This window comes from Thalassophryne amazonica, chromosome 7 (assembly GCF_902500255.1).
Source record: "Thalassophryne amazonica chromosome 7, fThaAma1.1, whole genome shotgun sequence".
NCBI classification, from domain to species: Eukaryota; Metazoa; Chordata; class Actinopteri; order Batrachoidiformes; family Batrachoididae; genus Thalassophryne; species Thalassophryne amazonica.
The window spans coordinates 18,343,083-18,366,050 of record NC_047109.1 but is presented as its reverse complement, the minus strand read 5'-3'; the positions used below and the strand labels follow the sequence as shown (position 1 = coordinate 18,366,050).

Genomic DNA, 22,968 nt, shown 5'->3' with positions numbered 1-22,968 from the left:
CTGAGTGTTTCTTTCTCTTTTTGCTCTGTATGCACCACTCTGCATTTAATCATTAGTGATTGATCTCTGCTCTCTTCCACAGCATGTCTTTTTCCTGATTCTCTCCCCTCAGCCCCAACCAGTCCCAGCAGAAGACTGCCCCTCCCTGAGCCTGGTGCTGCTGGAGGTTTCTTCCTGGGAGTTTTTCCTTCCCACTGTCGCCAAGTGCTTGCTCACAGGGGGTCGTTTTGACCATTGGGGTTTTTCTGTAATTATTGTATGGGTTTTGCCTTACAATATAAAGCGCCTTGGGGCAACTGTTTGTTGTGATTTGGCGCTATATAAATAAAATTGATTTGATTTGACTTCAACACGGAGGCGCTGTTGCTCTGCCATCAGCAGCAGCATGAATTTCACAGCCACTCTTTTCATGGCCAAATCTTCTGTCACAGTGGAATGTGCCGAAAAAGTGCTGATGTCCATCTCTTCCGCAATTTTCTCGGACAGTCACATGACGGTCCCGCATCACTACAGCGTTCACTTTGGAAATGATCTGGTCATTTCAGCATGTTGATGGCCGACCGGAGCGTGGCTTGCTCTCCACTGTTGTGCGGACGTCTTTAAACCGATTGTACCGCTCCTTAATCTCTGTGATGCCCACAGGATAGTCACCGACAGCCGTCTGATTCATCCGAATGGTTTCCACCTGGCTGTCGCCCAGTGTGGCGCTGCTCCAGTCGTTCCGTATTTTTCCTTGCAATGAAAATCCACCGAGCGCACAACACATGTCCTCACACAAAGGCTGCTTACCAGAAAATGATGCAATCGACAGGCGTGAAAAAGTTCACGCATGCGCACGAAGGTTCAAGGTTGGCTCATGCAAGCACACACAATTCAAATCCATCAGGTTTTTGCAAAAAATAAAAAAGGTCCGATACTTTTCTAATAGACCTCGTACATATTTTTACAGTTTTTTGCAGACTTGTAACCACAGCTGCCTGTTTCTACCCAAGGCTATCAAAATATGGCCATCAGGTATTGTGAAGGCTTTATGTCCATCCGTCTGTCTGTGCTCAGCACAAGTCCAGTCCTGTTACTGCCAGTCTTCAAATTCACAGGGAACATTCTTGGGACACAGACCTTGGACAAGTTCAAAGATGGTTAACCTTGTCCTATTTTAAGAGGTCAAAAAGTCACATTGTGTTTCCTGTTTTATGCTCATACGGCCAAGGATATTTGAGCATTGCATTATATTTTACTATTAAAACTACTTTTTTTTCTTTTAAACAATGAGTAACAGGATGTTTGCATGCTGTCATACAAAGCACTAAGGTAAGTAACTCAGTGACGTACGACTGATAGAGAGAAGGCGGAGACACAAAATTGCACAAAAACAGGCAAAAAGGCGCTAACGTTCTCGTGTGGATTCTCACCGAAGTGGTCCTCCCAACACGTGCTCGCACGGTGGCAAAAATACATCCTCAAATCTCGAGCTGTCCACACACATACCACGTGAGAGCCAACGACATGGCACGCAGTGCACACAATGATGTCCAGGAGCTGCGTCTCTCTACTTCCATTGACGTCCTCACAGACAATGAAAATAAAAGCAATAAATCTGTTTTGCTTCATTCACATTCTCTACACAGGCGTAGCCCACTGTCCCTGTGTTCATGAGGGCCACCACCAGCTGGTAGCATTAGACTGATGTCCACTGCAGTCCTCAGAAAAACAAAAAAATAAATTAAAACACAGTAAACCGGGTTTGTGCCGCCCCTCAGTGGCAGGACAGGATGCGTCCAGCATCTGATGCACATGTACAGTCGAATCACACATAAAACTGAGTTCCGTTAGACTCACTGATGACAGGACAGACGGGCATCTTGATCCTTTGGAAGTGCTCTGATAAAAAGAAAATAAAAGAATGAAGCCAGAGTTCTGACAATGTCCATCCAGCACGCTCTCCACGTGTGCACGGTGGGCGGCTGCTGGCCAGCAGCATTAAACTTAATGTCCACTTCTGTCCTCAGAAAAAACAAAAACAACAACAACAACAAAACTAAGAAATAAAAAGAGGTAAACATAATAATCCGGTCCGAGCAGGCAGTGGCTGGACAGGACGAGGCCGCTTCCAGAAGCGCTGATCCTCTCTGATCATATTAAAGTATGTGTCAAGCCCCCACAAGTTGTCTCACATGTAGCGCACGTTTTAGGTCACAAAGACTACATGGTGAGGGGTACTGATGATTTGGCAAGGGAGTTTATTCCACAATTTTTTGGTCAATTCAAAAATCAAGTGACGCCCGAGTGCTGCCCTGCGACTGAGATGAGGGGACGGTGAACGCCTGCACAAATTTCCTCGTGGATGCTGTTCACAGGCTGTCGCAGCTCAGTGAGATATAAGCCTAAACTGCACACTGAGCAACTTGCAGATTGATCCAGGACACAGTAGCGATATTCCAGTCTGATGGGGGATTTGAACCTACGACCCTCTACTTTAACTATTCGGCTGACACTTCACCTCTAAAGTCCTGCTCACTTTTGCACAGGTGAGAGGAAAGCAGTCTGTTGTCATGGAAACATTCCCAGAATTTTTTTTCCTCATCATTGTGATACATTTTTCATTGTTGCTGTTGAGACGAACGACCTCCTGCTGCAAAACGTTTTAATTTTTACGAGCTCCAGGTCACTGGGCAGCTTTTTAACAATATAACATTTCATGCCCACACCGCCTACGTGACGGATCCTAACACTCAAATAGACAAGCCAAGTTCATCTTTCAAGCAGAAAATGCTGCCACAGAGCTGACCAATCAGCACGCAGAAGTAGGACAACTGCCAAAGGCAACAAACTTGTCCACTGCTCGCTGTCCGCTTCAGCATCAAATCTGGGCTGTGACTCTTGGAAACACACAACACTGAGTACCTGTCCAGAATTCCTGAACTTGGAGGCCATGGCTCCACCCACTGCCATGTCAACATTAGCACTGTTAAACACAATAAAGGGGGCGTGGCCACCAAGTTCCATGGAAACCCTCTTCACCGTGCTGGCGGCGAGTTTCAGCAGCAGCTGAGACACACAACAAGTTTCAATCAAGTTTCAGGGGTTTAAAATAAACATATTCATAACGAGCACCTGCCCGCTGACAGTAGGTTACCTTGCCGGTGGCGGTGGAGCCGGTGAAGGAGATTTTGTTCACCAGGGGGTCGGTGCAGAGAACGGACCCAACTGAAGGAGTTGTTTCTCTGGAACAAGGAACCACATTAAAGACTCCAGCCGGGATCCCTGCCTGCTGCGCCAGCTACACAAAAACACAACACGGACCACAATCAGGTAACAGCTGACAAATAATAACAATTAGGGAATAACCCTGTTGTGTCTGATGATTTGCGGATGTTCATGCTGGTTATACAGTCACAAACTGAGCTTTACCGCAACGCGTTAGTGGAGCTGGTAAAAAGGAAGAGCAATCAGAGCGCCACAGCAGCACGTCTGAGTCTGACTCAGAGCTGGACTCTATACCAAAGAGATCAAAGGGAATAATGGGATTATTAACCATCAGATGGCAAAGTAAAACCTCTTAAATCATTCTAAAGTCAGTTTTAAGCACAAACAAGGAGGTTTTAAGCAGAAACAAGGCAATAATCGGTGAATCGCTGCTGACACGCTGAAATGACGCATGCGCAGTAGCACGTCAGACTCAGAGAGTCAGACTCGGACATGCTGCTGTGGAGCTCTGATCAGTCCCCTTTCTTTTATGATGACATAAAACTGAATTTATGTGGAAATGATTGTTGTACAAAAGCTTCAGATATCTGTCGCTGAGATAGATGATGACTGTGAAGGTGGCTGGGGGTGGGGGTGGGGGATGCACTTCGCTGCATCCATGACACCATGGAACCGTCTTGCATTGTCCCCAGTCCATCCCCACCTCTCAAGAGTAAGATTCAATTAACAGATGAACAAAATGAGTGACAATATTTTCCAGAGTATACGAGGTCTGTTAGAAAAGTATCGGACCTTTTTATTTTTTTCAAAAACTATATGGATTTGAATCACGTGCGATTACATTAGACAAGCTTGAACCCTTGTGGGCATGCGAGAGTTTTTTCACGCCTGTCGGTTACGTCATTCGCCTGTGGGCTGGCTTTGAGTGAGGAGTGGTCCACCCCTCCCGTCGGAATCTCTTTGTCTGAGAACTTCCTGAGAGACTGACGCTTTGCTTGATCAAAATTTTTTCAAAAACTGTGAAGCACATCAAAGTGGACGCCATTTGAGAAATTCAGCTGGTTTTCTGTGAAAATTTTAACGGCTGATGAGAGATTATGGACTATTGCTGTCGCTTTAAGGACTTCCCACGGAGCAAGACGTCGCGACGCGCCCTGAGCCGCCGCTGTCTGGCTGTTTCGAGCTGAAAGCTTCCAAATTTAAGCCTCTGTTGACCCAGAACATCGTGAGAGAACAGAGAACTTTCAGAAGAGGTCGGGATCAGCAGTTTATCCGGACATTCCACTGTTAAAGGAGATTTTGTAATGAAAGAAAGTGAGGACAGGTCCGCACGTCGGGACGCAGCCGGCGCCGTGCGCCGCCACAGGAAAAACACCTCCATTGGAAGCCTTAAGGACAAGTTGGAACATATCCAGCTGTTAAACAATTTCTCAGATACTCACTCAACTGAAAGTCATCAAAAGCCACCTGGTTTTTACAAATGGTTATCAACACGGAGGTGTTTTTCCTGTGCCGCCGCACCGCGCCGGCTGCGTCCGTCCGCACGTCTTTCATTAATAAAATCTCCTTTATCAGTGGAATGATGGGTTCAAGGTTGTCTGATGTAGTCGCACGTGATTCAAATCCATATAGTTTTTGAAAAAAAAAAAAAGGTACGTTAGTTTTATCACAGACCTCATAAGTCACAATTTTTGTCATAGTTTGAGAGGTTTTGTGACTTCCTTAACAAACAACAACAAAAAAAATCTGACTTTTTAAAAATTAATTATAATATTATAATTGAGTGTTTATATCAGATTTCCCCAGCAATGAAAACACAAAACAAAATAAACTCTAATGATACAAGAAAAAATACAAATAATAAAAATTACGCTATAAAATATCCATCCATCCATCCATTTTCTTCCGCTTTATCTGGAGTCGGGTCGCGGGGGCAGCAGCTCAAGCAAAGCCGCCCAGACCTCCCGATCCACACACACCTCCCCCAGCTCCTCCAGGGGAACCCCAAGGCATTCCCAAGCCAGCCGAGAGATGTAATCCTTCCAGCGTGTCCTGGGTCTTCCCCAGGGCCTCCTCCCAATGGGACGTGCCCGGAACACCTCTCCAGCGAGGCGTCTGGAGGCATCCAGAAAAGATGCCTGAGCCACCTCAACTGACTCCTTTCGATGTGGAGGAGCAGCGGCTCGACTCCGAGCTCCTCGCGAGTGACCGAGCTCCTCACCCTATCTCTAAGGGAGCGCCCAGCCACCCTGTGGAGGAAACTCATCTCGGCCACTTGTACCCGCGATCTCGTTCTTTCGGTCATGAGCCAAATCTCATGACCATAGGTGAGGATCGGAATGTAGATCGATCGGTAAATCGAGAGCTTTGCCCCCCTACTCAGCTCTCTGTTCACCACGACGGTCCAATACAGCGACCGCATCACTGCAGACGCTGCACCGATCCGTCTATCGATCTCACGCTCGATCTTAAAATATTTTAATCCCAAATTAATGATGTGATAATTTGAGGTATAAATAACATCAAACTGGCATGCTGAGCATCTGCCGCTAGTAACTTGTACTGAGGAAATCAGCTGGTTTTGTGTTTCATCACTTTGGTCGATAAATTAGGAGATATTAACAACTGGCTGTGTGTCCGACATGACCACACAACCACACCGGGATGTACAGCAGGATTACATTTAAGGTAGACCAAATATTGATGATTTTTTTGTGGCTGACAAAGTCTTCTTCTTTCCATTAGGGGTCACCAACGTTTCTATCTCACCCTGTCCTCTGTCTTCCTCTGTCACACCAACCACCTGCATGTCCTCCCTCAGCACATCCACAAACCTCCTATTTATCCTCCATCTTTTCCTCCTGCCTGGTGGCTCCATCCTGATGGGACGAATCTTCGCTATATTGCGCAGGTGGAAAAAAGCAGTCCTCATAATATCTCTAATGTGGAGGTCAAAGGACAACGTAGGATCAAAAATTACCCCAAGGTTCCTCACTTTGTCAGTGTGATGTATGACACACGAGCCTAGGCTAAGTGTTAGCTGGTCAAATTGATGCTGATGTCTCACTAGACCAAGAACCATCATTTCAGTCTTATCAGAGTTTAAAAGTAGGAAACTGCTAGAAATACAGCTTCTCACTGATGCAAGACCATCTTCTAAGGATTTTATGTGGATGAGATTACCAGTAGTTATCGGCATGTATAACTGAGTATCATCAGCATAGCAGTGAAAGGTGATCCCAAAACGCCGCAATATGTGCCCAAGGGGTGATATATAAAGGGAGAGAAGCAAGGGGCCTAAGAAGGACCCCTGTGGAACCCCAAATTTCATGCACTAAGGTTAGAGGTAGTGTTACTGTACAAAACACAGTGAGAACGACTGGTCAGGTATGATGTCAGCCACGCAAGGGCACTCCCAGTAATCCCGAAGTGATTCTCCAGCCTATCGAGTAGATTATGATGATCCATGGTATCAAATGCAGCACTAAGATCTAACAGCTCCAGAACCATAGTGGTGTCCAAATCCATTGCAATTAAGCAGAAGATCATACACTGCTTTAGTGAGAGCTGTCTCTGTGGAATGCTATTTTCTAAAAGCAGACTGCAGTGGCTCGAAAATATTATTCTCAGTAAGATGGTCCACAAGCTGCTGTAAAACCACCTTTTCCAGAATTTTAGAGCAAAATGATAGATTTCATATCGGCCTATAGTTTTTTTCAATACACTAAGGTCAAGATTTCTTAAGTAATGGTTTAATCACTGCAGATTTGAAACACAGAGGTTAATGAGAGAGAAATAATTTCCAGCACAGTCGGCCCAAGATTGGACCACAGGTCCTTAAACAGTTTTGTTGGTATAGGATCAAATAAGCAGGTTGTGCTTTTTGTAGACGTTACGAGTTTCGTCAGCACGCCCAGTGTGATACTATGAAATTCTGTAAATTTAGATAGTACCTCAGTAATGGCACCCACCTCAATAGCAGGGTGTGGTGGCTGGGTTAAGGCATGCTGGGATATGTTTAACCTAATGTCTTCTATTTCTGTGTAGGCTCTCAGTTGTCCAGGTGGTTTCCATAGTAGAGAAGCTTGAATCTTCGACTGGACTGACTGACTTGAAGCGAAACGTCCTCACGTCAAGCAACCCAGTCCAGTCGAAGATTCAAGCTTCTCTACTAATGTCTTCTATTTTCGTCTCAAAGTAATTCAAGCAATCGCAACATCTTCAGCTCTGCCTCCTGTCTTTTTGTTAGTGTCACTGTCTCTAAGGTATACAACATATCTGGTCTCACTACTGTCTTGTAGAATTTCCCCTTCACTCTTGCAGATATTCTTCAGTCACAAATCACTCCTGCCACCTTTCTCCACCCACTCCACCCTGCCTGCACTCTCTTCTTCAGCTCTCTACCACACTCTCCATTACTTTGGACAGCTGACCCCAAGTGTTTAAACTCATCTACTTTCACCACTTCTACTCCTTGTAACTGCACTATTCCACTGGGCTCCCTCTCATTCAAACACATGTACTCAGTCTTGCTTCTACTGACTTTCATTCCCCTTCTCTCCAAAGCATACAGTGAGGAAAATAAGTATTTGAACACCCTGTTATTACACCCTGTCATTTGCAGCAGTACCATGCAAATAAATTATAAAAAAAAAAAAAAAAAAAAAAAAAAAAAAAAAAAAAAAAAAAAAAAAAAATCATACATTGTGATTTCCTGATTTATTTATTTTTTGGATTATGTCTCTCACAGTGGACACGCACCTAAGATGAAAATTTCAGACCCCTCCATGATTTCTAAGTAGGAGAACTTGCAAAATTGCAGGGTGCTCAAATACTTATTTTCCTCACTGTATCTCAACCTTTCCAAGCGGGACTTATCCTGCTCTGTACTTTCACTACAGATCACAATGTCATCTGCAAACATCATAGTCCATGGAGACTTCTGCCTGATCTCATCAGTCAACCTCAAGAAAGGACCCAGAGCTGATCCTTAGTGTAATCCCACCTCCACCTTGAATGAGTCTGTCATTCCTACTGTGCATCTCACCGCTGTCACACTATCCTTATACATGTCCTGCACTACCTTCACATACTTCTCTGCCACGCCAGACATCCTCATACAATGCCAGAACTCTTCTATTGGCGCCCTGTCATAAACTTTCTCTAAATCCACAAACACACAATGCAACTCCTTCTGGCCTTCTCCATACTGCCCCATCAGTATTATCAGAGCAAAGATTGCATCTGTCATGCCGTTTCTCAGAATGAAACCATATTGCTGCTCACAGATCTTCATCTCTTTTCTAAGCCTAGCTTCTGCTACTCTTTCTACTCTTACTAACTTTATCCTGTGACTGATCAACTTTGTGTCTCTGCCATTGCTGCCATTCTGCACATCTCCCTTGTTCTTTTCTAAAACAATGTTCATAATGCGGTTCCTATGCAACAATTAATCCACGAAACACACGGATCACGATTGTTCTACTGATGATGTACTGACCTCAGCCAGAGCGAGCGCTGACAGGGGCGTGTCCTCTGCCGGTTTGACCACCACCGTGCAGCCGGCAGCCAGAGCAGCTCCCACCTTCCTGGCGATCATGGCACTGGGAAAATTCCACTATCAACATCAACACAAAGCAATGAAAGATTTAATTTAAAAAATGCTACGCTGTAGACTAATGGAGCTTTAAGAGCACTCAGGGAGTGCGTACCTCTGCCAACATTTATTCATCCAACAGACAGGAAGTTAGACATCTGAGTTTTTGTTCTCAGTCATTCTGTCTGAGGACTTTAACTTTGATTCACTACAAACACCAAAAGAACAGAATCCTGCAGACCGGGTTACTGTGGAACTCAACAGTTTGTGAAGGTGTTTTAATCACAGCTCTTTATGATATCATAAAGGAAAGACTTCAGACCAAAGCAAGCAAAGATGAAACCAAATTAAAGTATATCTGCCAATTAAACAATTCAATGAAAAATGGGAAAAATTCTATCAGAATCTGTGTTTTTATTATTATTTTATCACTCTCATCTTGACTCTGAGCAATTTGATTTTAAGATTTTCCCTCAATGGCTGCTCACCGGTGTGATGACAGAAACCACGCCCACTGGCTGTTTGAGGAGAAGGATCTTGCGGTCTTTGGAGGGTGAAGGCACAATGTCACCGTATACTCGCCGAGCTTCCTCAGAAAACCAGTCCAGTAAGGAAGCGGTGTACGTAATCTCAGCAAGAGACTCGCGCATGGGTTTACCCTGAAACGCAGCGCAAACACAGTAAAGTAACAGCAATGAAAACCTTCATCGCTGTGGTTCTGCAGGAATATGTCTCCAGTCCAGCTCATCCACAGCATCAGCAGCTAGAGAAATGACAGTGTTCCAGCTTCTCATCTTCAAAATAAACAAGAAATATCTGCAGGAGGATGCAAACTAAAATAATTAATAATAATAGTAATAATAAACGTGGGTATTCATAGTACTCAGTCACAAAGAGGAAAAGCAATTTCTGTCTGTACTATATCGACGGACAATATGTTTGGTGACATCAAAAATTTCCTGTATATTTGTATTGTCAATCGTGTCAGTAGCATGGCCCAAGCAGAGGGTCACCCCTTTGAGTCTGGTCTGCTTGAAGTTTCTTCCTCAAATCATCAGAGGGAGTTTTTCCTTAACACTGTCGCCTGTGTGCTTGCTCTGGGGGTTAGTAAGGTTAGACTTTACTTGTATGAAGCCCACTGAGGCAGCTTTGTTGTGATTTGGCACTATATAAATGAAATAAATTCAAATCATGGCCGTTGTGTTGAGCCAATCGTCAGACTGTAAGGTCACGACCTCTCAGTAAAGAACTGAGGAGCTTATACAAAACCTAAGTGGGGGTGGGGGGGAATCTATAAAATACGGAATGGAATTAAACTGTATCATGTCACAACCTGTGGGAGGTTTTCCAAACCCAGTCTCACGAAATGTCACGATTCTGCAGCGCAAAATATACATTAATCTATTGGTTCGTGATATTGTCACAAAAAGTGCTAAATGTTCATAATGGAAGGATGAATTTATTGTAATACATTCTGTGACGGCTGCATGAAATGAAAAGAATTAAAACTAATGCGGGGGATGGGGAGTTATGGTTAGGGATAGGAGGAGGAGTAGGGTTAGGTTATGGTTAAGGTTAGGGTTGGGGGCAGGGTTAGTAATAGTAAGATTAAAAAAAAAACCCATCACGAAAATGTGAATCATTTTGTTACGGGAGCATGAAAAAAAAACTTGTGAGATTGGGCTGGTTTTTCCCCTCACATAGCATATACAGCTACATCTATATATAGCACCCCTTGGGCACATGCTGTGACCTTATGGGATTACTTTTTTCATTGTTATGCTGATGATACTCAGTTGTTCTTGCCGGTGTTATGCTGATGATACTCAATTGTTCTTAGGGTGGGTGACATTACCTGCAGTCAACAGGCAATGTCACCCACCCTAAGGACTGCCTGGCTTCAGTGAAAAACTGGGTGTCTGAGAACTTCCTACACTTAATTATGACAAGATTGAGATGACTGACAGGTCGAGTGAGACACGGACATCTTTTGACCTGCTAAGACTAACCCTATACTCCTGTGTTATTCATCAGAGCGATAAGAGGATGTGAGATCATCGCTGGACTACGTCCATCTACAGCCGGCCATGATGGAATAAGTACATCTATTGTAAAATACGTCATACATGAAATTTCTGAACCACTTACACATATCTTTTCATTGTCCTTGCAAACGGGCATTGTACCTTCTGATTTAAAGATTGCTAAAATCATACCGTTGTTTAAAAAGGTGACCCAGCATCTTTTTCAAATTATCAGCCTATTTCAGTTTGCCATGTTTTTCAAAGATTCTGGAGAAACTTGTTTATAACGGATTAAATGATCATTTGCTTAAGAATTCAATTTTATATAACTATCAATATGGATTTCAGAAAAATCATTCAACATATATGGCCCTGATTGAACTGATGGATAGAATTCATGCAGCTTTAGACAACAGTGAATTTGGAATTGGTGTGTTTTTAGACCTTTCGAAAGCGTTTGATTCAGTAAATCATGAAATTTTGCTTTCTAAGTTCCATAAATGTGGATTTAAAGCAACTGTCCATAAATGATTTAGTAATTATTTATTAGAGAGAAAAAAGTATGTTCTTCTGAATTTGGAACCTGAAATTAATTCTATAGACTGTGGAGTTCCTGAAGTTTCGATTTTGGGACTGCTTTTATTCATAATATATATCAGTGATTTCCATTGTTATTTGCTGAGGATACTAACCTTTTTATTTCCAGCAAAGATATATGGGTTGGTTAAAAGTTTAAACAATGATCTCTTGAATTATTCAATGTGGTTCAAAGTTAATAAATTATTGTTAAATATAAAAAGGTCTAATTTTATGTTATTTGCTGGCAATAAAAAAATGTAATCATGATCAAATTAAAATTTACACAGACAACGAAGAAATATCAAGGGTCTCTTCTACATGTTTTCTGGGTGTATGGATGGATGACAAATTGTGTTGGAAAGAACATAATGAACATGTTTGTAAAAAAATAACTAAGTCAATAGGAATCATAAGCAAAATAAGATATTTTGTACATCACAAATGTCTTAACATTATATCACAGTCTAGTTTATCTGTATTTAACTTAGTGCAATATTGTATGGGGAAGCACCTTTGTAACTTATATAAACAAAATTTTTCTCTTACAGAAAAAAATTTGTTCGAATAGCTACCTTTTCGAAAACTAGCGCTCCTAGTGCACCTTTGTTGTTTTTAAATTGCAGCTCTTAAATATCTATCATATAAATATTTTCCTGACCTGTATATTTGTCTTCAGAGCTCTTAATGATAATAGGTGGCCTTTTTTATTAAATATTATTTTGTGCATAACCATCAAATTCATAATTATCCAACAAGGCAGACCTCATTCGCATTTATTTCTGCGACTCGTTATCATCATCACATTAGATATCATGGTGTTAAATCTTGGAATAATACAGTACATCTTCTAAATCCACCCATCACCTTATACAGATATAAAAGTGGATTAAAAGCAGAGCTCCTGTATGAGTATTTATAATGTTAATATATTACCTGGTTTTAACTGATTCAAACATCTTATACTTCATGAATTGATTTAAATGTTTTGTTTATTGTTGTGATATTTTTGTTTTTCATTTTGTTTGGGAGTGGGTTTCTGATAAGCCTTTTTGGCTTCTACCTCTCCCCTGCACAGTATATTCATATTGGGTTTTTCTTTTCATCATTATAATCTCAGGTTTATATATATATATATATATATATATATATATATATATATATATATATATATATATATATATATATGTACATTTTTTTATTCTCTTTCTATTGTGATTCTCATTTGTGCTAAATAAATGAATGAATAAGTGAGGAACCTTCGATCCCACACTGTCCTTTGACCTAGACATTAAAGAAATCACTAGAACTGCTTTCTATCACCTTTGTAATACCGTGAAGATTCATTCTATCCTATCTATGGGTGACACAGAAATTCTAATCCATGTGTTTGTTTCTTCCAGACTGGATTATTGTAACGTATTCTCTGTCTTACCACAGTCCAGTATTAGAAATCTCCAACTAGTTCAAAATGCCCTACTAGAGTTCTGACCAAGAGCAGAAAGATGAACCATATTACCCAATTTTGGCCTCTCTTCACTGGCTTCCTGTCCATGTGAGGTCTCATTTTAAGATTTTGCTATAAACATACAAAATCCTTCATGGACTCGCACCGCCGTATCTGGCCGACCTAATTAAACCTTACGTACTGACCTGGGTTTTGTGTTCTCAGAATGCAGGATTATTATGTGCCCTCAAGGTTAAAAAGAAGTCAGCAGGCCACAGAGTTTACTCTTACTGTTCATCTGTTTTGTGGAACAATTTGCCTGCTGAGATAAAACAGTCTTATTCTCTGGAGTCATTCAAATTTAGATTAAAGACTCATCTGTTCTCCATTTTGTAAGATGTTAGTGTTATACGGAACCATTTCTTTCTCCTCTATCTTATGTTAATGTTATGGGGGTTGGTGAGGTCGTCTCACTCTTCTTAAGTGTCTAGGGGTAAGTTATGTTGTGATTTGTCGTTATATAAATAAACTGAATCTAATATAGCAACTGTGCCCCATTAATGTGTGCATGTCGCCCCCTGTAGGCCAATTCCAGTTTTCCACCCCGGGATGACTTTGGACTGTTGTAATTCAGAGATCACCGAAACACTGTACTTTTTCAACTTCATGGTACTCACACATTCAAAAGTGATCAGTTTGGCCAAATCCTCCTTATGCAGTGTCAGCAGGTCAACCCATTTCCGCAACAGACAGCTACGTTCCTGGAAGGAAACCCATCAGAAAACAAACCATACCTTTCAAGCTCATTTCAGCTTCAACCACAACACAAGATTTTGTACTGCTGTCATTTGAGCTGGGCGATATGGACCAAAAGTCATATCCTGGTTATTTTTAGGCTAATTTGTGATATACGATTTATATTGTATATTTTATATGGAATGGGCTAAATCCTCTGTTATTCTTGTTATTTTTCTAGATATGAAAATTTTTTATTTTACCAAACTAACAATACAGAAAAACAATTTTACTGTTGTCATTTTGTAGGGTGTCCAGCAGAGGGCAGTCCAACAGCATTGCATACAATGCTGCTAAGCATGGCTGGGACCCCATCATCCCTTGAGTACATTAACTAAAAGAGACCGTGGCAAAGCAACCCCCTGCCATTTATTTTTAATCAGAGTTACAGAAACAAGAGGTCTCTATGCCGCCAGCTGGGTGGGGCCAAAATAGACTAAGTCAATTTTATGCAAATGCTGAGTGATGCGACGTGGCGACTGACAATCTGAATGAAGGCAGCGGGGGGGGCGTATGTTGGCTGGTTTTTGGTTATATTTACAGTTTTTTGTAATATTGTTGGGCTCTACAGTACACACTCTTTGCAGTCGTTTATATTTAAACAATCACTCACATTAATAAGTCTAATTATCTTAATCACATATTTTGTAATCTGCTTGAAAGGTGATTTAATGACTTCACATGAACACATTTCAGATCACAGTGACATTTGGTAACATTTTGCTTCATGCACGCTTCAGATTGAAGCTAAGACTTTTTTCCATCACAAAGATGCTGACACAGGTAAGAGGTGTTTTATAGATTGTACATTTACTAAAAGCGACTGTTTTCCTGCAGTACAAGCAAACCTCTCTACATGCAGACGGTGACAGAGACATGATGTTCCAGAAGGTTCGGACAATGAATGACACTCGGCAGTGACTCAATAACAGCAGCTGATTAATTATTAAGAGTTCAGGTCGACGTCGGCTGCTTTAGGTTCATCTCAGGCACATGTATATCAACTCACATTTAACACAAATTTTCCTGCAGTTACTAAACAGTTTGTCGAGCTGCAGAAAATTAAAAACTAAAATATACCTCAAATGTGCAGACACTGAGGTATAGGTACCCAGTTTTGCCACAATTTCCGTGCCTGTTCAGAGTCTCTACCACATCACGGTATTATTAGAGTACCAGTATAACACATTTGGTACACCTGTAATACCTCCCTGTGTTTCCATCAGCGTTCGATGCTGTGAGCTGTCAGTCCACCGTTTTGCGCAGCAGGTCTGAGTTGAAAAAAAAAAAAAGAGTTCCCTTTTGTGTCTCAGAGCAGGGCCATTTTAAAGGCATTTGGGGGCCCCAAGCAAAATGGACATTTTGTATTTTTCTTGAGCTGCTTGGGTGGGTAGGGAGAGTTCCCATGGGATAAAAAAGCTTTTTAACCTACCATCCCTGGTTCTCAAGACCAGGCACCTAAGTGGCTCTACTCTACTCTTTTCTACTCTCCTATACGCTTCCTTTTTAGATATACCTTTGTATACTGGCATAGTTCCACCTTAGAATTGGAATATAATATATAAGATATACCTTACTGAATTTTCATGGAAGCCCCCCTATGCCTCACCACCCCACCCCGTCTGCCCAAAGCCTACACGAACCACAGCACAGACACACCGTTTAAGGTCACACTTTATAGCAATAAAATATTTCTTTAGTAGTGTATTTGAATATTTGCAACAAAAAAAAATAAAAACCTTCCACCGTCATCTCATAATAACCAACATGCATTATTAAAAATAAGCTATTAACAAAAGTAATATTTAAATGTGAACAGGTATAAGTTGTTAACTTAAGGGGGAGAAGATATCATAGATATTATGTTTGTATGTCTACATGACTCCTTGGGTGTTATGCTCATAAGAGGCCAGCAGAGGGCGATATGAGACCAAGGAAGTTGAGTGTGGTTCAATAAATTATTTTTTGGGAAACTCAGTTCTGGAGTGTACATTAATCATTTAAGATGACGCAACACTGTTAATACCACACAGCCAGACAGGTAGCTAACAAAAACATTATATTTTGTTGACACATAGGCTGAATGTATCTAATGTAAATTATCACTTACCACTGTCCTATTTTTTTTCTTCCTCTTCCTTTCTCTTCTTTCTTTACTGGCTTCCTGACAGATAACTCCACATTATGATTGCTGAAGTCTTGTATTTTGCTGGTGTCGAGTCCCCTATGAACTAGTACCCCTCGAGATGAGCTCCACCGCACGGTTCACTTTACCTGTCGAATTGAGCTACGTCACGTGGCTGGCTACTGTGGGAGGGGCCCCTCGAGGGGGATTCTGATGACAGTATTGCTGCACTTTTCTGCATTAACTGTCACAGAATTTAATGTGGCGCTCACACAGTTTGTTGTTGCATAAAATTCATAACCAGTCATTGTCTGGGGGCTCTAGGCCAGGTCAGCCCTCAGGCAATTGATTGGTTTGCTTGCCTTGTTGCAATGGGCCTGTCTCAGAGTGTGAGGAAAGAACAGAGTTATAACATATTTCAAACTTTTCTTTCAAACTCTGTGCTGCTCTGTACATCCTCGCTGTAGTTAAACTAAAAACAGCTGCAGATGCACGATATGTTACATATATTCTTTTTTTTCCCAAATACAGCTAAAGTCTCTTTCTGAGGACGGCGTGAAGTAAATAGTGCTGATAACACCTTCTTACCTCTCAATTAGATCACACTTTCCACATAAAACCACAACTTCTCCATCCTACTGCTCAGAGACTGCAAACCAGGAGAGAATCCAGGCTGAAAGAGTGCAAAATTCTGCTGCTTGTCTTTTAATGAATACTTCCAGAAGTGAGCAAATTACACCTGTGCTTTATTCACTCCACTGGCTTTCAGTTCATTTTAGAATTGATTTTAAGATTTTAATGTTTAGTTTTAAAGCTATTAATGGATTTGCATCTTCCTAATTGCCTGCAGTTTTAACTCTCTGCACTTACAGTCGGACATTACGGGCATCTGGTCAACTTTCGATGTTCTGAGGTCAAAATACAAACTCTGGGGTGATTGTGTTTTTGCAGTAGCTGAACCCAGACTGCGGAACAAGTTACTTTCTATTTTACACACTATTTCTGATGCAGTACTTTTTAAATCAAACCTCAAGACTTATTTATTTAAACTGGCTTTTAACATGTGGTGACCCTGTGACGTGTTTTGTTTTTGTGTTTTTGTGGGCCTTTTTAATTCTATTATACATTTGTGTTGTGAATTCCTGTTCCATGATTTTGCTGTAAAACACTTTGAACACTGTCTGGCTGCTGTAAAGGACTGTAGAAATAAATGTTGATTGACTGATTGATTGATATATTCATATATTCATTTCTGTGAAGACAGCATCATCCCACAGCGTACCAGGGTGAGATATAACAATGATAAGCCCTGGTTCACACCTAAACTCCAGCAGCTCCGTCAGCAGAAAGAGGTGGCTTTCAGAGAAGGAGACAGAGACAGCTATAGAGGTGCAAAGTACAGATTTAGCAAGGAGGTGGCAAAGGCTAAATCCATGTACAGTTCACGTCTGCAGCAAAGGTTCTCTGCCAATGACTCGGCCTCTGTGTGGAGGGGGTTGAAAGAGATCACCAACTACAAGCCCAAAGCACCTCGTTCTATTGACGACCTCAAGCTGGCCAACGACCTGAACGTCTTCTATTCACGCTTTGAAGACAAGGACTCACACCTCCCCACCCCCCACACAACTGGATACTCAAACACTCTGGACCTCCCCCCACTCCCCCTGTTGAGGAGGATGTGAGGAGACATTTCAAAAGGATGAATCCACGTAAGGCCCCGGGCCCAGACTGTGTCTCTCCTGCCACCCTGAGACACTGTGCTGATGAGCTGGCCCCAGTCTTCACGGGGATCTTCAACACCTCCCTGGAGTCATGCTATGTTCCAGTCTGTTTCAAGTCCTCAATCATAGTTCCAGTCCCCAAGAAACCACGCGTCACTGGACTTAATGACTACAGGCCTGTGGCTCTCACGTCTGTAGTCACGAAGACCTTCGAACGCCTGGTTTTATCCCACCTGAAGTCCATCACCGACCCCCTCCTGGACCCCCTGCAGTTTGCCTACAGAGCCAACAGGTCTGTAGATGACGCCATAAACCTGGCCCTGCACTCCATCCTGCAGCACCTGGACTCACCAGGAACCTACGCTAGGATCCTGTTTGTGGACTTCAGCTCTGCATTCAACACCATCCTTCCAGCTTTGCTCCAGGACAAGCTTTCTCTGCTCCACGTGCCCAACTCCACCTGCAGGTGGATCACAGACTTCCTGACGGACAGAAGTCTGCATGTGAGGCTGGAAAAAATGTCTCGAACACTCAGGCTCTCAGCACAGGATCTCCACAGGGCTGTGTCCTTTCCCCTCTGCTCTTCTCCCTCTACACTAACTGCTGCACCTCCAGCCATGACTCCGTAAAGCTCATCAAGTTTGCGGACGACACCACCCTCACCGGACTCATTTCGGATGGGGATGAGTCTGCCTACAGGGTAGGGAGGTGGACCGGCTGGTGACCTGGTGCAGCAGCAACAACTTGGAGCTCAACGCCCAGAAAACAGTGGAGATGATCGTGGACTTCAGGAAAGCCACAGCACCCCCGCCCTCGCTCGCCCTCACCAACAGCCCCATCACCACTGTGGTCTTCTTCGGCACCACCATCGAAGCGGCACCACCATCACCCAGGACCTCAAATGGGAGTCAACCATCAGCTCCCTCATCAAGAAGGCCCAGCAGAGGATGTACTTCCTGCGGCAGCTGAGGAAGGCCAAGCTGCCTGTCCAGCTGATGGTGCAGTTCTACATGGCCATTATTGAGTCCATCCTCTGCTCCTCCATCACGGTGTGGTACGCCGGGGCCACAGCCAGGGACAGACACAGACTGCAGCGCATTGTGGCCTCTGCTGAGAAGGTGATCGGCTGTAGCCTTCCATCTCTCCACGACCTACACGTCTCCAGGACTCTGGTCCGAGCAGGTCGGATCACAGCTGACCCTTCTCACCCTGCACACAGTCTGTTCAAACCACTCCCCTCGGGCAGGAGGCTACGGTCCATCCGGACCAGAACCTCCCGCCATAAGAACAGTTTCTTCCCCTCTGCCGTTAGACTCATGAACTCCTCATAACTCAGTCACCTTAAGCTTAACTCTGTCACTTTATCATTTTATCACGGGTCACTTTAGACAGTGTACTTTGGTTTTTAATTGCACTCCTCCCACTGCACTGTTTTTTCTGTTTCTCTGTTGCACATAGCCTTTCATATTTCATATTTCTTTTTTTTATCTTAGATTTTATCTTATTTTGACACATATGTTATATTTTATCTTAGCATTTTATCTCTTCTTAATGTTGCACCATTGTACCGAAGCAAATTCCTAGTCTGTGAATCCTGTTCACTGGCAATGGCAATAAACTTCTTCTGATTCTGACTGACAGTAATCTTATCAAGTAAACATGTAGGCTGCGATATCTATTTGGAGTAAAGCAATGAAAAAGTGAAAATGTGCCAAAAAACATACAAGACCACACATATTAAGCAGAAGAACTAAATTTGGGGGAGAAAACAGTCATCAAAAAAATCTTCAGATTGCATCCCTGGACATCAAAATCCCAAAATTCTGTGGGGGCTGCCAACAAAGAAAGGTCCACTTTCACCAAAAAAAGACCCCCCCCCCCCCTTTCACATCCTGGCTACGGCCTTGTTAATTAATGCTAATTAAAGACCTGCACAAGCATTAAATTTTTTTTTGTTTCTAAAAAGTTGTATTTTAGTTTTACTAAAGTGATAGTGATATTTTCATTAGTATTATAATTTTATTTATGTGTGTTTTTATAAGTAGTTTTGTTTAATTTAATTAAGTTTAATTTATTTTATTGTTGTGTGTTTTTCTAAGTTTAAGCAGTCCCACAGTGTTGTCGGTGCAGTTTTTCAGCTGACAGGTTAAATTTTTCCGCTCAGGTGTGCAAAAAATCATCGGTCACGTGACAGCGACCTGCGGTTGGACGCCCACCTTGGCCGTGGAGTGTTTCCAGGAGGAGAAGGCCTGGACCGCGGCGTCCACAGCCTGCTTGGCCTCGGTCGTTCCGCAGTCCGACACCTGGGCGATCTCCTGTCCCGTAGCCGGGTCCAGGACGGGGAACACCGAGGCTGCGGACACCCAGCGGCCGCCCACGAAGCCCTGCGTCCGGAGCAGCTGAATGGAGATGTTCAGGCTGTAGCGCCGCTGCGCGGCCGCGGCAGGAAGAAGCAGCCGGAGGAGAGAAGCGGTCCTCGGGACACAGCAGGCGGTCATGCTGCAGACTGACTGTCATCGACAGCGGCAGGAGTACCACGTCTCAACTTTCAGTCAATCAGGAGCAGGAATGCTGACCACGTGACGCCTCAAGTTGAGAGGTGTGTGTGTGTTAATCGAGTGCAGGTAAAATCAGCAGCAGCTTCAGGGATTTTGGCCCTGACATTTCAAAGATATGACTGTTATGTTGCTCCTTTAGTGTAATGCGAACAATTTCACACGGACACACAGAGCTACACGGAGACATTCATCTTTTCCGGCTTATTCACTTCTTCTCTCATTTTTATTTGCACCCGTGAACTCCTTAACATATGCACGTATCTTTTTGCTTGGTGCCCTCTTCTGGTGACTTATTGCATAACACTTATTAATGCAAATACATATCTCCTTCCTACTAAGATATGTGGTCAATACACAAAATATGTTTCTTTAACAAAACTTAAAAGATACCTTTCTTTTTTTTTTTTAAAGAAACAACACATCAACTCAAAATGGGAGATTAACTCATCTTCTATATAAAGAAGAATATATAAAAATATCCTTTATGTGAAACACTGTCTTTGAACTCAAACATTATCACATATCGACTATTAAACTCTTTCAGCATGTTTACTCATCACGGTACCGTGCAGGTGGTTTAGTGATCCTCACAGGATAGCGTCTGACCATCTGCTATGTTCAGTCTGTGGTGGTTTAGTAGACTGTGGTGTTTTGGGTTGCATGGTGGTCTCAGGAACCTGAGCAGTCTTACCTTCCTGATGAGGTGTACTCGGGTCAAGTGTAATACAACTATCACTCTGCGGTGTTATCAGTGGGTGACTTACAGGATGGTCCACTGCAGTCTGCGGAGCCACTGACTTAGGGCGTGTCAGCATTTGGTCCACATGACATTTCCATACCCCTTGTGTTCCCACAGTTACCTTGTACGACACTGGACCAGTCTTTTCCATAATGATACCTCGTGTCCACTTCTCCTCCCCCTTCCTATAATCACGCACAAGTACTGGCTCCCCGACATCAAACTGTCTTTCCTTGGAGCGTTGGTGGCGGCATTGTTGTTGGGCCTCCTGTGACCGGTGCACTGTTCCAGCAACACTGGGTTTCAGGAAATCCATCCGAGAGCGAAGTCTGCATCCGACGAACAACATAGCTGGTGTCTCTTTTGTTGTTGTGTGAGGGGTATTGCGATATGTTAGAAGAAGTGTATCAAGGCGTTTGTTGCACAGGTGCAGTTCCTCTGGAACTTTGAAGCAGGTTGAAGGTCTGCACAAAACGCTCAGCACACCATTGGTGGACGGATGGTACAGCGTTGAACGAATGTGCTTGACTCCACTGAACTTCAGGAATGCACTGAATTCTTCAGAACAGAACTGAGGGCCATTGTCGCTGACAAGGATGTGCGGAATACCATAGCGACTAAAAAGGCCCCTAAGCACTTGTATGGTTTTGCCCGCTGTGGTGCCATCCATGTTGTGCACCTCTGGCCATTTGGAATGTGCGTCCACTGTGACCAGGTACATGTGTCCTTCAAATGGACCAGCAAAATCCACATTGTATCCTTTCCCAAGGACTGGATGGCCACATCCAAGGGTGTAAATGTGCTAATCCAGGGTCTTTTTGCACACGCTGACATGAGTGACAAGATTTTGCCTGAAGCTCAATCTGAGAGTGAATACCAGGCCACCACACATAGCTACGTGCTAAACTCTTCATCGCACCACACCCGGATGAGCTGAGTGGAGCTCTTTCAAAATATGAGGGCGCAGTTTAGGTGGCACAATCACTCTAACACCTCACATGAGGCATCCTTGTTGAATTGTGAGATCATGCCCGCGCAGCAGATAGGGTGACAGCTCTTCACCTGCGTCCTTTGCAGCTGGAAATCGACCAGTTGTGACCATTTCTAAAACATGAGACATGGTGGTGTCAGACATGGTCTCACGTCTGATCTCTGTGTGACTGACTGGTAGAGTATCCAACTGAGATGTGTAGAATACCTCCACTGTCCCAGGTTTGTCCTCATGAGCATGTGGAAGTGGCAAACGTGACAAACCATCGGCATTGGCATGTAATTCACCTTTTCTGTATTGGATCGTGTAATTGTGTGCGGGCAGGAGGAGCGCCCAATGCTGCATTCGAGCCGCGGCCATGGATGGTGTACTTTTCAGTGGACTCGGGATGGAGATCAGAGTGTGATGATCAGTGAGCAGCATGAACTTGTTACCATAGAGATACTGGTGGAACTTGCATACTCCGAAAACAATGGCTAATGCTTTCTTCTCAATCTGAGCGTAGTTTCACTCTGCTTTATTAAGAGTTCGTGATGCATAAGCTATAGGCTTTTCTTCACTGTTAGGCATACTGTGTGAGAGCACAGCTCCTACCCAGTAAGGTGAAGCATCACAAGCGAGACGGAGAGGCAGCTCAGGAGTGTAGTGGGTGAGTACTTCCTGTGACAATAGGATTGCTTTAGCTTTCTGGAACGCTGACTCACAGGCTGATGTCCACTGCCATTTCTTTTCTTTATTTAACAGTTCATTCAGTGGTTTCAAAACAGTGGCTAGGTCAGGGATGAAATGTCCATAGTAGTTAAGTGTCCCTAGAAAAGAACGTAGCTGGCTGACATCACCTGGCGCTGGCGCTTCCACAATGGCATGTACCTTCTCTGGTGATTTGTGGAGCCCAGCCGCATCAATGATATAGCCCAAGTATTCCACAGACACCTGGAAAAACAAGCATTTTTCTTGCTTCAGGTGCAGGCCATACTCCTCTAGCCTGCTCAGGACAGCATCCAGAGTTTTGAGGTGTGTCTACTCGTCAGTGCCACTGATAAGGATGTCATCCAAATAGCAATGAGTGTGTGACAGTCCAAGAAGTACCTGGTCCATAGCTTTTTCAAATAAAGCCAGTGATGATGCTATGCCAAAGGGTAAACGATTGAAGCAGAACAGTCCTTTCTGTGTTGAGATAGTCAGCAGC

At 43.2% G+C, this 22,968-nt stretch overlaps 1 protein-coding gene across 1 annotated transcript in view; it reads right to left on the bottom strand.

Moving 5' to 3' along the window:
• LOC117513686 (succinate-semialdehyde dehydrogenase, mitochondrial-like) overlaps nt 1-20,047 on the bottom strand; it is a 41,666-nt gene extending 21,619 nt beyond the window's left edge. The window contains exons 1-6 of the mRNA XM_034173925.1: nt 19,708-20,047; nt 13,528-13,611; nt 9,292-9,462; nt 8,708-8,824; nt 3,137-3,280; nt 2,905-3,048 (exon numbers count right to left, since the gene is read on the bottom strand). Of these exons, the coding sequence (XP_034029816.1) occupies nt 2,905-3,048; nt 3,137-3,280; nt 8,708-8,824; nt 9,292-9,462; nt 13,528-13,611; nt 19,708-19,989 (942 nt within the window). The 5' untranslated portion in view covers nt 19,990-20,047. The remainder of the gene's footprint in view (nt 1-2,904; nt 3,049-3,136; nt 3,281-8,707; nt 8,825-9,291; nt 9,463-13,527; nt 13,612-19,707) is intronic.
• Nucleotides 20,048-22,968: the final 2,921 nt, after the last annotated feature.